Source organism: Myotis nattereri, assembly GCF_964212035.1.
Source record: "Myotis nattereri genome assembly, chromosome: 10".
In the NCBI taxonomy this organism is placed as follows: domain Eukaryota; kingdom Metazoa; phylum Chordata; class Mammalia; order Chiroptera; family Vespertilionidae; genus Myotis; species Myotis nattereri.
The window spans coordinates 54,002,743-54,018,494 of record NC_138085.1 but is presented as its reverse complement, the minus strand read 5'-3'; the positions used below and the strand labels follow the sequence as shown (position 1 = coordinate 54,018,494).

The 15,752-nt window shown below is 43.2% G+C and overlaps 1 protein-coding gene across 1 annotated transcript in view; it reads left to right on the top strand.

The window, feature by feature from the left end:
* SPTBN1 (spectrin beta, non-erythrocytic 1) overlaps positions 1–15,752 on the top strand; it is a 179,377-nt gene that overhangs the window by 51,402 nt on the left and 112,223 nt on the right. Inside the window, exon 2 of the mRNA XM_081100735.1 lies at positions 2,624–2,818. Coding sequence (XP_080956861.1) covers positions 2,671–2,818 — 148 coding nt within the window. The 5' untranslated portion in view covers positions 2,624–2,670. The remainder of the gene's footprint in view (positions 1–2,623; positions 2,819–15,752) is intronic.

The window sequence follows — 15,752 nt, the reverse complement described above, 5'->3', positions numbered from 1 at the left end:
TCAATAAAAAATATATATTTTTTTAAAAAAAATAGCACTTTTGCAATTCACCCCCCCCCCCCAGAGATAGTATCCTCCAAGGCTGAATTTTACCAATTTTATTGGTAATAGTCAAGAAAATTAACCATCTCCAGGTTCAAATGACAGTATCAATTTTTTTTTTTTGGAAGACAGTTGTGACTGAATATTAAGAGCAATTATAACATCACTCAATAGAATATACTTAACTGACTTAGGTTTCTGAAATTTTTGTGTTTTTTGTAAATCTCATCAATGCATTGCTAATGTAATTGTTAAAATTACTCTACTGATACATTTACGTTGTTGGGATTGATTTTGTCTGCCTGTTGAGAATCCTGGATTTAATCCCATCCAAGATGCTTCTGACTATTTGAGTTACAGATGTGTGGCTCAGTCCGAAGGTGGACGCAGTGCTTTTTCCTTAGGGATATGTGGGGCGCATTGGCGGTGTTCTTGGATAGCTTGCAAGAAAACAGCTAATGACAACAGGGTAGGCAGTTCTATGCTTATGCCACCAATAATTATGCTAGTTGAGGTACAGTTCATTTGTTTCAGCTTAATTTACTTATCGTGGAACCCTGGTTGCGTGCTAGAACTTGAGAAAATCTACATTTCAAGCACAATCAGAGAACTGTTTCTTTTCAATACAGGTGGTTTTATTTTCCTTGCTTTGTGGCATATGTGAGGGGAGAAAATCAGCTCAAGTGATCATTTTGTAGTTGCTGGCTGGTGGCCTGGTTTTATTTGTGCACAAACTCTAGTGATTGAGCCTGCTAACTCTGGTCCATGTGCATATTCTTGGTGCCCAATGAATGAATGAGGCTTCCACTAAATGAGCATCCAGGTATAAAATATGATTTAAAAAAATCATTGAATCTTAAGATAGGGGAGTGGGCCCTGGCTGGTTTGGCTCAGTGGATAGAGTGTCGGCCTGTGGACTAAAAGGTCCTGGGTTCGATTCCGATCAAGGGCACATGCCCAGGTTGTGGGCTCGATCCCCAGTGGGGGCATGCAGGAGGCAGCCGATCAATGATTCTCTCTCATCGTTGGTGTTTTTATCTCTCTCTCCCTCTCCCTTCTTCTCTGAAATCAATAAAAATATATATTTTTTAAAAGATAGGGGAGTGGGACAGGACTGTGGGGGACATCTTCCTTACCAACAAAGGGGTGGGCATCTTTCTTCTCTTCTTAACTTACCCGGATAGCTTTGTATATAAAACATGCAGGAATTTAACTGAGCCTGTAAGGATTCAGAGCTCATCTTTGACTCCTAGAATGTGTTTTTCCTGCAGCACCAGGATTGATCTTTTTCAAAACATACGTCCCGTGGTGTCAGTTATTAGCTTAAAATCCTGCAGTGCCTTCCATCACACTTAGGTTCACAGAGCCCCCCACCCCCACCCCCACCCCATGCCCATCAGACAGACAGACTCCAGACACACTGACCCCACCATTCCCCCAGCAAGCCGTGCTGTTTCCCACCGTAGGGCCTTTACACAAGCTGTTTCTTTCGCCTGGAAGGCTATTCCTTTTGACCTGTTCCTTTTTGAGATCTCAGTTTAAATAAACACCTACTCAGAGGGGCCTTCCCTGACCACCAGATCTAAAATATGTTCTCTCTCTGTCACATCACTCCACTTTTATTTTCTTTCAACCGTCTTGCCTTTTGTTGTGTGCCTTTTATCTGGCTCCTCCTACCAAGATAAAAGCTTCAGGAGAGCCTGGTCCTTATCTTATTTACTATTATCTCTATTATCTCTAGCTCTGGAACAGGCTGAGCACGTAGTGAGCCTTCAGTGCAATGTCTGCTTTGAAGCTAAATGTATTTCTCTTAATTCTCTGAGGGGACTGTAATATAGTGAAGATGGCAGGGGGCCAAAAGTTGAGCCCTAGGTTCTTGTTCACCATTTATCCTTGTAAAACACTATGGCCATGGGTGGATCCCTGGGGAATGGTATTGGGTTGGTAGTAAGCATTTATAACAACACAGAAATGTAAATAATTGCAGTTGTTACTTATTTATGTGCCTGGTACTGTGCTTGTTGCCATTTGCTTATCTATCTCATTTTATCTCGGGCACCAGTGTTCTAACATGAAAATGAGAGGTTGAGATGAAATGATCTGTCAGTTCTTTTATAACATTTTGTGAATTTCCAGGAGAAGCTAAATAGTTGTTTATGGTGATGCACAATAGAAATAAATGCGGTCATGCAGAAGCCCCGAGGGGCTGTCCACCCAGTTCTGATAACACTTTAAAACTGGGAAGTTTAAACTTCAGAAAGAAGAATGAAAACTCATCCTTGGTTGGGCATCCATCATCTCACTCAGTCCCCTCAGTAACCGGGAGAGTATCTTCCCTCTTTGGTGGTTGGGGAAACGGTGACTCGGATGCTAAGTCCCTGGGCCTGGGTCACACACGCGCTATGAGGCAGTGCCCAAGTTCAAGAGTGCACTGGACTTGATGGACTCCGGAGACCGGTTCTTGGCACGTGTGAATTATTTTCCCTTCCACTCACCTTTATCCCAGTAGGTTATGTGAGGACTCTGCACCCTTTAGACGACTAATTAGGTGTTTTTATTCACCCCCTTTTCTTTCCCACAGAACGCTAAGAAGGAGCTGATGTGGAGGAGCAGCTGAGACAGTTCAAGATGACGACCACAGTAGCCACCGACTACGACAACATTGAGATCCAACAGCAGTACAGCGATGTCAACAACCGCTGGGATGTGGACGACTGGGACAACGAGAACAGCTCTGCCAGGCTCTTTGAGCGCTCCCGCATCAAGGCTCTGGCAGGTAAGTCTCCTTCACGCCCATCCCTGAGGCCCGGGATGCATGGCAGTTCCCTTAAAAATCATCTGCCCTGTCTCCCTTACAAGATCGGCTCACTGCGACTTAAACATGTCCCACAGGTGCAAGCCGGCCATTTCGTAAGGTAACCGGTCCCATATTTGGAGAACTGTCGGTCCCTGAGGCCAGCATGATACCGAGCAGTGATTTTTATCGCCGTTGAGAAAGAGCTGCCCTGGGATTTTAAGAGCTTGCTTATTTTCAGTGCATCTTATCTGTGAAAATAATGGGACATAAATACACAAACCAGCCTGTGTGCTTGGTTGACCTGACCTCTTACAGTAGGCTACTCGATTTTTGAGTGACCCAGGTTAGTTGGTATCACATGCAAGGGTGCTGAATATAAAAACCCGTATCTTAATCTTGTGAGGGCACATTTGATGCTGTGACAGGTAAGTCTGCCACTGACTCACTAAAATTGGCAGGGAGGATGCATCCTGACTGAGTGATTCCTCACTCCCTCCCTTGCTGCTGTGGAAAACCTAGAACACACTTTCACCATGGCCCTCGTTGGGGGTGGGGAGCGTTTTGCCCTGAAAATCTGGAAAGGGTCTGTCACGTGAAAGCTCGGCAGTACTGAACATACGGAAACCAAGGGTCCAAGTGGAGTTTGTGCAGGGCCTCACGTCTGTACTTTGAGATTTCAAATAAAATGGTTTCCAAATGAGAAAAATGGGCTTGTGATTTTTTTTTCCCTAATGTCTTTCCTTACGACAAGTAAGTAAATCGTAGTCATGACTTAAACAGGTAAGTTTACTGTTAATTGTGACTAGAGCTCACTCTTTTGTTACCTTTACAGTATAATCTAATTATGAGGCCTGTATAATTTAGAGTTCTCTGGAATGTCAGCAAAAGGAAACTTAACCCAAAGTGGTTTAAATGACAGAGAGAATGTATTGACCCAATAGTAGACAAATTGGCCTTAAGCAAGACTTTGTCCTGAATTTCAATGGTATGACCAGGACTAGTTTCTTTCTCCCAGTTTTTGGCTTTACTTGCTAGTGTGGGTTGATTCTCAGGCAGGCTCTAGGGACCCTGTAGTCTCAAGATAGCTAGCTGCTCGAGGCCCCAGGACCCAGATCTGTCTGTAAGGACAGGTGGCAGAAGAACAGCACCTCTGCTTCCCCAGAACTCACACCGTGGTCCCGGGATCAGTCTCGCTGGCCTGATTGGTGATGGCTTGGGTCATGTGCCTCTAAGAGTCTCTCCCACCACAGTCAGAAGAGGATATGCCAACTGACATCAGCTAATCAGGATACACTGCTAGAGTGATGGGGGCTTGGGGGTGGGGTGGGGTGGGGTGGGGTGGGGAGGGGAGGGATCAGTCCCACGCAAATAGCTTGGCTAGAAAATTCAAAATATAACAGGAAGGAGGAAGAAAGAAAAGGACCTTGGGGCGGTATCCAACTAAAAGCTGTAGGAAAACCATTCAGCTGCCTTCGGATAATTTGCTTCTCGAGTGGCAGTGATGTAAAGATCTTTCCTGAGCTTGCCTGATTTGAGGGCATAAATGAATGATTAACCAGATCGTCACTCTAGAATTAGAGCTTTATCTTCTAGCTTATTCATTAACATGGAACCTTATGGAAACCATGATCCTGGCTTATGCTAGTGGTTGATTTGTACTTTGATCTCTTACCTCTTCTTCTCCAATCCTCATTGGAACCTTTAGTTCAGTCTGATGTTGGTGGCCGGTTATCGTTGGCCATGAGTCACTTACTTTCTGGTCCCAGGCTATCTATTACCTGTGTGTTTCCTGGCAAACTGCAGAGCAGTGTCTTGCTCTTGGTATCTATTCTTTTCCACGGTTCCAGAGCTGTCCAGCTGTCCTCAGTGTTGACCAGCTGTCTTTCCATTCCCTGGAAGATCTTTCCGTCTCTGTTCTCTAGGTCCCTGCACTATTACAGCTCTGATAATAATAGTAAGCACTTCATACGGTACTTACTGTGTGTCAGCTGTTCTCAGTGCATTGCATATAATTTTCTTCAAGGCTTTCCCCAGAACAGACTCAAGAAGTGGGGCTCTGGGAGGTACTCTGCCCACCTTTACACCCTTCTCAGCCAGGTGCGTGTTTGCTTAAGGGTGTCCATTTTTATGAAGGAAGACAGGACTTGCATAGCAACCATGTGAAGGAGATTATTATTATCTACAGTGTATGGATGAGGAAACTGAGGCGTAGAGAAATTAAATAGCTTGCTTGCTCAAGGTCATACTGCTGGTAAATAAATGGCTGACAGCAGAATGGCACCAAGTGTACACTATTTTATTATATTCAGTAAAATACAAAATGAATCAAAGCTCATTGGTGTAGAGTAAGTAATTACCTACATAGTGGGTAATTCAAACATTGAAAAATTAGGCCCTGGTCGGTGTGGTTCAGTGGTTAGAGTGTTGGTCTTCAAGGGTTCCATTCCTGATCTGGGTACGTGTGGGAGGCAACCAGTCATGTGTCTCTCTCACATCAATGTTTTTCTCTCTCCCTCTCTCTCCCTCTATCTCTTCTTCTCTTTCCCTCCCTCCATTCCTCATACGCTCCCTCCCTCCCTTCCACTTTCTCTAAAAATCAATGAAAAAAATATCCTTGGGTGAGGATTAAAAAAAATTTTATTTGAAGGCTAAGGAATGCATCCTGCGATAGAGAAGTAGTCATGAGTAACCTCAAAACATTATGGAAAAGGAAATGTGCTGCCTCTAGGTTAAATGACATTAAAAATTTTGCTTTCAGTAAATCCAGAAGATACCAGAGAAACCATCAGACTCATCTGTTATCAGAGGACGTTATCTTTTTGTCTGACTTCCCAGCTCTGTGGAACAGGAAAATGTCTGAATCTTACGTGTTGATAGCAGGAGTAACAGAACAGTCCCACAGTGTCTCGACTAGTGGTTCTGGAATGTGAGTGGGCGTCAGAACCGTCTGGAGGCCTTGTTAAAGCACAGATTGCCAGGTTCACTCCCAGAGTTTCTGATGCAGGAAGCCCAGGATAGAGCTTGATAATTTGCATTTTTAACAGGTTCCCAAGGGATGCTGAGGTGGCTGTTCCGGGAATCACATCGGAGGCCCGTATAGAGTATTGATAGCTGCTGGGTTTGCTTCCTTGGGTGTCTGAGACCATTTCATCTGGACCCAGCTGAAGTATAGGGCGAACTAAAGTATCACACCCAACAGAGTGACCTTTAGATGGGAGTGGTGTGGAATGCTGGCACTGATTTTAAGACGAGGGAAATAAATACCTTCCGTCCCCTCTAGGCAAGTCCTGTATTGATAGGTTTAGGGTGAGGGGGTGCTGTAGTAAGGTTTCTGTTACAAACGGGTGTTCTGAAATGGGAAGTCGTCAGTTGGAGCAGTAGAATTGTGAATATCAAGTTTCTTGTCCCTCTAAGATCCTATACAGGTTTAGTCTTCTCTAGACTTCATTCTGAATTCTGAGGTGGTTAACGAAAGACATTAAGAGGAATTTATCTTTTTACAGTGCAATGTATCTTGTATTGATAGTGTAACTACCACCTTATCTTGTGTTCTTTACTCAGTGGCTTTAAATGTCAGTATCCCTAAGGAAAAAAGGTGAGGTAACCCACTTGCTACTTCATTTTCAGGAATTGCTTTTAACTATGGAATAATAAGAAATAAATGTTGTCTTTGTCCCCAATTCCTGGCACAGTGCTCTTAAAACCCTTGGAATTTTCTTGAGTAGTTTAGTCATAAAGAGCCTCATTCATCACACCTGGATTTATGCTAATGAGGTGACTGAGGGTGAGACCCCCCCCCCCCACACACACACACACATAGCCTTAAGCAGACAGTACTGGCCACTGGAAACACCAAGTGATTTGAAGGTGGGAGTTTCAGCCCTACCCACCAATCTGCAGGGAAGGTGGGGCTGGAGATTGAGTTTAACCACCGATGGCCAGTGATTTCATCAATCATGCCTACATAATAAAATGCCTAAAACTCCCTAAATGTGACCAGATTTGGGGAGCTTCTGGGTTGGGGGACACATCCTTGTGCTGCTGGGAGGGTGGTGTACCCTGAGAGGGGTGGAAGCTCTGCCCACTGCCATACCTTGCCCCATGAACCTCTTCCATTTGGCTGTTCCTGAGTTAGACACTGTATCACAAACGGCAGACATAAGTAAAGTGTTGTCCTGAGTTTTGTGAGTTGTTTTAGCACATGAGTGAACCCGATGAGGGGTTGTCATGGGAACCCCTGAATTTATAGCCACTCAGTCAGAAGTACAGTGGCCTGGGACTGGGGACCGGCATCTGAAGTGGGATTAGTTTTGTGGGACAGAGCCCTTTCCCTGTGGGGTTCGCCCTAACTCCTGGTAATTAGCGAGGGTTGAATTAATTCCAGGACACCCATCTGGCGTCGGAGTATCAGACTCAGTGAGATATTTCACAGGGAAGGTGGCTTCTCTGGTGTAGTGGATACCATGTCCATTTTATTTTTTAAATGTAGAAATCAGGCCTGTAATCACTTGTCAAGTGCCAATTTATCGTCACAAAGATGAAAGAGTCGAGTTGGTTCCCGTCCATTGCCCAGTGAGCGCTGAATCTTTCTATTCTCCTTCAACTTCTTTGCTTGAACATCTGACTCATCTCTCAGTCACTCATCACCCTTCTTCCTGCTCCTTAGTAGTTGGAAACATCACAGGGACATACCAAGTGGAATCGCAGGGAACTGAACTCTCCCATCTCCATCATCTACCTCGAGCCTCTCCTGGTGAAAATTGAAAACACCAGCTTTTTTCCACGCAGAGAAAAGCTTCATCTGAAAGCACTCCCCTCGCACAAGTTGGGTGAAGAGGGAGCCTCTCAAATTTTCAGCTTGTAAACGTTCAACACTTAGGCGTGCTTCAGGAAAAAAAATTAGTATTAATATTGACCATGGCCACATGTTCAGAAATTGTATATGTACGAAGCTGGTGAGATACATACTTAGGTCTGAACTTGAATGTGCTACCATCTACAGTTCCGAAGGAAGGTAAGAGCTTGGGTCCCTCATGTGTGTAGCGTGGAGATCTCAGCATGCTGAGGCAGCCTGGCGGTCGGCAGAGAGCTGCGAAGGGATGTTTATGCATTCTGTAAATGATTTCCCACACCCAGGGGCGGCAGGCCCACATTCCTGACCTCTGACCAAATTGCCTCAGTGGTGTCAGACCGGTGGTGATGAGAAAATAAGCTGGACTTTTGGGAAACCGGCATTGTATTTGGAACGAAACTAAAACAAAAAACTTTATTATGCAAAAGGTAAATGATGGGTGTTTATGGTTGTAGGTTTTATTTTGTGGAACCAACAGGAATTAGGAGAAGTAGGAAAAGGAGTCTTAAAAAGTGCAACATTTAGCTTGAAAATATTAATAAACTAGAATCAGTAGAATCAATATTTTTTTCCATCGACACTCATAAACTGTGAAGTTAAAAAGTTGGGAGGATATACACCAAAATATTTAGTGTTTACTTCTGAATAATAAGAAATTTTTATTTCTAAAAAAACAGTGGCATATAGAAGTGGTAGGAGAAATCTGTGTACAAGTGAGCATTAGAAAACAAAAAAAGAAATTGGCCCTGGCTGGGTGGCTCAGTTGGTTGGAGCGTCACCCGTACACCAAAAAGTCTGGGGATTTGTTTTCTGGACAGGCACACACCTAGGTTGTGGGTTCGATCCCCGGTTGGGGCGTATACAGGTGGCAGCCTATCAATGTTCTCTCTCACATCAATGCTTCTCTCTTTCTCTCTCTCTTTCTCCATCTTCCCTTCTCTTCATCTTCCCTTCTCTCTAAAGTCAATAAACATATCTTCAGGTGAGGATTTAAGAAAAATAAATTAAATACGAGATTACTTTGGGAGTTGTCACTTATCAACATTTATGAGCTAAAATTTTGAGTACGAGCCTTTGTGCTAAGCTGTGGACATGGCAAAAGACATTGACCTTGAGTTTATATGATTATGGACAAGTGATACCTATAGGAAAATGAGGTAAAAGCACCTAATTGCATCTTTCACATTACATGTATAGAGTAAATAACAATTATTTGTGCCTGTATTTATAGGCCAGACTTCTTTAAACATGGGCATTTATTTGAGTGACCAAGAATTTTGATGGAGCATTTAATCAGCTAAAGCAGTGATTTACTTTATTTTTTAAAAATGTATTTTTATTGATTTCAGAGGGGAAGGGAGGGGGAGAGAGAGATAGAAACATCAATGATGAGAGAGAATCATTGATTGGCTGCTTCGTGTGTACCCTGCTGGGGATAGAGCCCCCGACCCTGTATGTGCCCTAACCGGGAACCCAGCCTTTACCTCCTGGTTCATAGGTCAGTGCTCAGCCTCCAAGCAACACTGGCCAGGCCTGGCTTTAATTTTTTTATGGTCTCCTATATAACATGGTGGTTTTACTTAGAAATTTTCCAGAATGAAACTGTCAATTCACATCAACCAACCCACCCCCTGTCAAAACAAATGTATATAAATGGTATGTTTGACTTTTTTTCTAGTAATAGTACAGAACCAGCTTGCCATTGACTATGTAGAGAGATCTATAAAACGTGGTCTGGAGTTGTCTAAGTAGGAAGATAAAACCTATTTACATGAAATATTAACTAAACATGTATGCAAGTGCCAAGAGAGCACTATAGGCAGTTATGCTCTAGTAATTGAGAGAAAAGCATTGGTCACACGAGGGAAAAGAGTTTTAACTGGATGGGCCGAGTAACATAAAGACCATTGGAACTTGTGGGGGAGGGGGCGGGGAGAGAGAGAGACAGACAGACGCGGGGACTTGGACTTTGGAACCGCTGTAAACAGAAGAGGCCAGGCTGCAGGTCTCTGAGGACCCCTCTCATTAAAACAGAAAGTCAGCCCAGCTGGCCAGTATGGCTCAGTAGCTGAGCATCAACCTAGGAACCAGGAGGTCACAGTTCGATTCCTGGTCAGGGCATATGCCCAGGTAGCAGGCTCGATTCCCAGTAGGGGGGCATGCAGGAGGCAGCTGATTAGTGATTCTCTCTCATCATTGATGTTTCTATCCTTCTTCCTCTCTCCCTTCCTCTCTAAAGTCAATAACAATATATTTAAAACAGAAAGACAGCTTTTGGCTTCTGAAGATGATATATCACCTCAAGTTTGGACTCATTCCTTGAAAATTAGGCTAGGGCTTTTCATATTTACACATTCACTGCTCCACAGACGGAACACTTACGCCCCAAGGGAAAGGCTTCTTGCATGATGGGGTGGATTTTTATAGTAGCATTAACGGGGATTTAATAGCTATCCATTATTTCCCTCATTCACTCTTGAGGCTCTTTCCGTAAATTATGCATTATTTGGGATTATTTGTGAAAGAGGCATGGTCCCTAGTGCAATTTATTTATTTATTTATTTAATATATTTTTATTTATTTCAGAGAAGAAGGTAGAAGGGAGAGAGAGAGAGAGAAACATCAATGATGGGAGAGAATCATTGATCAGCTGCCTCCTGCACGCCCCCTACGGGGAAGAAAGCCCACAACCTGGGCACGTTCCTTTAACTGGGATCAAACCCGGGACCTTCACTCTGTAGGCCAATGCCCTAGCCATTGAGCCAAGCCAGCTAGGGACCTAGTGCATTTTAAATACTGCACCCATTATTATGAAATCTGAATCAGAAAGAGCCTTTTATATCAAAGAGGCTTACAAAAGCTATTGAGTAGAAAGCCTGTTTAGGTTGTTAAATGTAGTCCCAGATTATATCATCAGTTTATTTTCTATGCACATATGACTTCAGTAGTTCTCTGACCATAGGAAGCAGGCATCTTTTCTTTCTCTTTTGGGTACAGTTTGCTTCCCTTCCCTGCAGTCAGTGACCTCATCCCCACTTTTGAAATCAGCTTGGATTCCTGCTACTGTTCTTACATTCCTCCAATTCTCTTCACACCTCCGCAATGGCTGAGATCCCTCCGTGGGTGAGGCCCATGATCCTTGCTGGGAGAACCTGCCTACTGTTCTCTCCTTCATTAAACCTCCTCCTTGCCCTCCGTCTTCTAGAGCCAAGTTCCATCCTCAGTCACCTCAGAAAGCTTCTCTTGACTCACCCTTGGCCTCTGTCTTAACTCCTCTTCCCACCCGACCAGAATAATTTCCTTAAGTTCGTCTTTCCTGAGGACCTCCAATCACCACTTATACAAGAAAATCCCATAAATGTAATGGTTGACTTGTGTTTGAACTTAGGAAGATAACCTCTCTCTTGTTGGGGACTGCTTGGGTAAGCAAAAGAGGAAAAACTGAAGATTTTTCTCCTCTCTTGTTGTTTTCCTGGCCTTGAGTGCCTGTGTGTGTGTGTGTGTGTGTGTGCATCTGTCTCTTACATAATTTACATACCATAAGATTTACCTCATAAAGTATACAATTGAGTAGATCTGAATATACTCAGAGAGTTGTGCAGTCACCACTAATTCCAAACATTTTTATCACTTCCAAAAGAAATCCCATACCCATTAGTCATCCCATGCCTATATGCATTTTCACCTCCTGCTAGCCCCAGGCAACCGCTAATATACTTTCTGACTTTGGATTTGCCTATTCTGGACATTTCATGTAAATAGAATCATACAATATCTTGTCTTTTGTGAGTTGTTTCTTTCACTTAGTAAAATGTTTGTTTGTTTTTAATCCTCACCCAAGGACATGCTTTTATTGATTTTACAGGGAGAGGAAGAGAGAGGGAGGGAGGGAAGAGGAGGAGGCGGCAGGGAGAGTTGCCTCCCACACGTGCTCTAACTGGTGATCGAACCCACAACCCGGGCATGTGTCCTGACCAGAAATTGAACCTGTGACTTTTTGGTATACAGGACGATGATGCTCCTACCAACTGAACCACACTGGCCAGGGCAATAAAATATTTTTAAAGTCCATCCAGGTTGTATCATATATGAGTACCTCACTTCTCCCTCTGCTCTCTTATATAAATAATTGTGATAGGTTAGAGAAAAATAACAGAAAATTCTGTGAACACTACCATCATCATAATACTACGATGTTGATTTGGCAGTTGCTTGAGAACAGATGGCAGGTCCCTTGTAGGCATCTGAAAGTACTGTAGACTTAGGAACTAGTTCATTTACCCAGATATGGTCATCAAAAAACCCTACTGGTGGTGGGTGTTTGGTATCTCATATGGTCACATTTATTGCCTTCACTACAGTTTAACTCTTTGGCCAATTATCTACCAAAGTGGACCTGTGAGCAGGTACCAACAAAATATAATTTATATACAGGGAACTTATAAAGTCCTATGCACTTAAAAAATAAAACATGTCATAATAAGAATAGTGAAGTGGGGTGTGCAGGGATGTAAGAACTGGGAACCATGTGGAGCTGTACCCGAAAAAGGGGGTGGGGTGCTGGGCAGATGACAAGAATTAGCAACAAATGTTCAGGACACATTTTCAGGTGGATTGATGTTTTTGATTCAGACATAAAACTATTTTATAAAATGGCAAGGTGATTGATGTTCACCATTGACTAATTGCTTCCTTTAAAAGAAGCAACCAAGCCTTGGCCGGCTTGGCTCAGTGGATAGAGTGTCAGCCTGCGGACTGAATGGTCCCAGGTTCGATTCCAGCCAAGGGCACATACCTGGGTTGCAGGCTTGATCTCCAGTAGGGGGCATGCAGGAGGCAGCCGATCAATGATTCTCTCTCATCATTGATGTTTCTAGCTCTCTCTCCTCCCTTCCTCTCTGAAATCAATAAAAAATACATTTAAAAAAAAGAAGCAACCAATCATGTCCAACTCCCTTTGATATCTTTGAAAAAACAGTTGACAAAGGGAAATAAACATTGGCATCTCAGTCTTTGGAATATGCCTCTAATAAGATATTTAGTTTATACCTAAGTTGTTGACTCATGAATTTGCTCGGCCATTTTGTGACTTGTAAGCAGTGGGTCCCATTTCTTCTTCTCGGGGCCTCAGGGACCAGCACCCTTTTTAGAGTGGGACAGGTAATACAGGGTCATTCCAAATTGCTTGGTAGTATGATGACATAAGTACCATGTTAGTGTGTTCCTTACCCACATGTAATCTATTTGGGGGAAATACACTGTGTGGATAAAACAAGCAGTGAATGAGACAGTATTACATAAAAGCATGGTGATACGTCTCAAAAACCCGGACCTTAGCCATATTATTCTCTGGTTGATAAACATGTCCATTTTATACAGTTAAGTAACTTTTAAGGGAATTTGCTGAGCTCTGAGTGTTGACCTCTTTCCTGTGAATTTTCAGAGCCCTCAGGCAGTGACAGAATTGGATGATGGGCGATGTTATTGGGTGAGGCTGATACAAATTCTGCCACACAGGTTTAAATTTCTGCAGACTCCTTCGATTTGTTGAACATGGATGTGAAATTGCTTTATTAGCCACATGTTTGTGTCTGTAGGCATCTTCAGAAACAGATGGACTGGAGTCAGGGAGACACTGTGCCATTTGCCAGGTCCCCAGGCCCTCGCTGCACTGCTTGTTACTTACTGGATTGTCTGTAAATCTTCAGGAAACCCAGGCCCCTCTGCTGTCTCTAGCCTGAGCCCAACCCCCACCCCCAACCCCCCACCCCCGCCCCCATCTGCTCCATGGAGCCATCTCACATTAACATTTCAAGAAACATATTTGGCCTTTACTATTCTGTATCCTATTTCCTTGAGTCTTACTAGTTTCCTGTGTGTGCTCAAGGTGGGTGTTTCCATATTTTCTCTCTAGCTGATGGCTGAACTCCTTGAAGACAGTGACAATGAGTAATCTTTCTTTCAGCATTTCCTACAGCACCTCCCGTCAGCCTGAAAGCAGTTAGTACTTTTAACCTTGTACCTTACCATGCAATGCATTACAGAAAAGAAAAAATCCAAACACTACAGAAGTGGACAGTGAATGTTTCCCCTTCTCCAAACCCACCCATCCCTAAAGATAACTCCTTCTAAAAGTTTGATACATATCTTTTGAGATATTTTCTGTGTACATTATTGAAAACACTTTCCTCCCCTCCAATAATGAAAAGAAGCAGGACAGGTTTATTAGTAGAACCTGGAGTTTAACCTTCCTTCCACCGAAGAGCGTATTTTTGTCTTAGGTTTTCATTCTTGCAGTATCTGATCTCCCGCCTACAATGTTAACTTAATGCTTTTGTAAGTGTGAGCCCGTCAAAACCAGGACACCGCAGATGGGACGTTCTTCATGCCGTCCGCTCAGTTTGGTTCCATCCTCCTCCTGTGCTGTGTCTGCCCCTAAGGTTTTACCCTTTTTGGTCAAAAGCGCTATAAAGATTTGTTTAACTGTCCGCTCTTTCTTCAGCTCTCTGCAGTGATTCTAGGCCTCTTCCCTCTTCTCCTTCCATGGATCCTACCAGTATACTAGAATAAATGCTTTTGGGGGAAGGGGCCATCTCTAACGGGGCACCCACTCCTAGGTCAGCCTGTGTTTTCCTGTGTGCCATCTTTAGCCTCGAGTGGATGCCAGCAGTTGGCATTTGATAATATACAAATTTATAAAGATGGCCACAGTTTTCCTCCTGGAATCCTGTTTTGTGACTTCAAGGACAAAGGGTATTTGGTGAATGTGGCGGCCAACCGTGACAAGGAATGGAATGCTGTAATTGTAGTATATGGTTCTTAGAATACTTCCATTTTCCTACGACAGCTACCGGCCATTCATCTGTCTCTCAGGCTAGGCTATAAACAGGCTAGAGTGCTGTTTTCATTTTAACTGATGTGTAATTTAAGCCTTTTCTTCTGTGGTTAACAGCAATAAAAACGATCTAGGAACTTCTTGAGTCTACAGGGCCATTGCCATGTCGTTTAGCCATCTTGGCCCTGTGGTCAGCTTTCACCTTTTTCTCTAGCCAGGGATATATGGCTTTGACTGTTCGTGGATGGATAGTCCCAAAGCTGTTTTATATTCTGATTTTGGAGAAGCACGTTTGCAGGCCAAGTCTGTTAAGCCTTTATACATCTCTACACAAAATTTTATACCTGGTTGCACTGCAAAGGATTAGTGTGCGTCTGCCCTGCACACACCCTCCGTGGAATTGTCTCCAAGTATTTGCAGGAAGGCCAGTGTTAGGGATGCTTGTAAATAATGTAGAGGTATTCAAGACTGCCTTGAGAAATTCAGGATGGAGGGAGGCAAGGTTGGAGGACACACTTGATACTAATTCGAAACCCAACTCGGGCACTGAATTAACAGGTGTGCTTGTGCGGCTTTCTTTATGCACTTAATGAGCCATAATCTTCAGACATGTCCACATGCAAGTCTTTTTTTTTTAACTCCTTCATGTTTAGGGAGCCATTTTAATCGGCACACCCAACACCATTATTGTCTAAATTGAATTTTGTCACGGAGAATAAAGTTTCTAATGTTTTAAAAAACTGGAGGACTTCAGAGTAATTGTGTTGATCTAATCTATAACTGACCTAAGATTTTAAAAGAAAAAGTTTGAGCACAGCATTAGTAAGAAGTATTAGTATAGTTTGCATGGCAACCTAGTTCATATATACATTTATGTGTGTGGGGTAGTTATGTGTGTATCCACTCGCATTTAAATGTCACAAAATAGTGTTTACTTGTAGTACATGAAATGCTCTGATATTTTCTATTCTGTTCCATCTTTTTATTTATTTATTTCTATTTTTAAAAATATATTTTTACTTATTTTAGAGAGGCAGGGAGAGAATGAAACACCAGTTATGAGAGAGAATCACTGATTGGCTGCCTCCTGCATGTCCCCTACCCGGGATAGAACCCGCAACCTGGGCATGTGCCCCGACCAGGAATTGAACCGTGACCTCCTGGTTCATAGGTTGACATTCAACCACTGAGTCACGCCAGCCGGGCCACGAGTTAGATTTTATAAT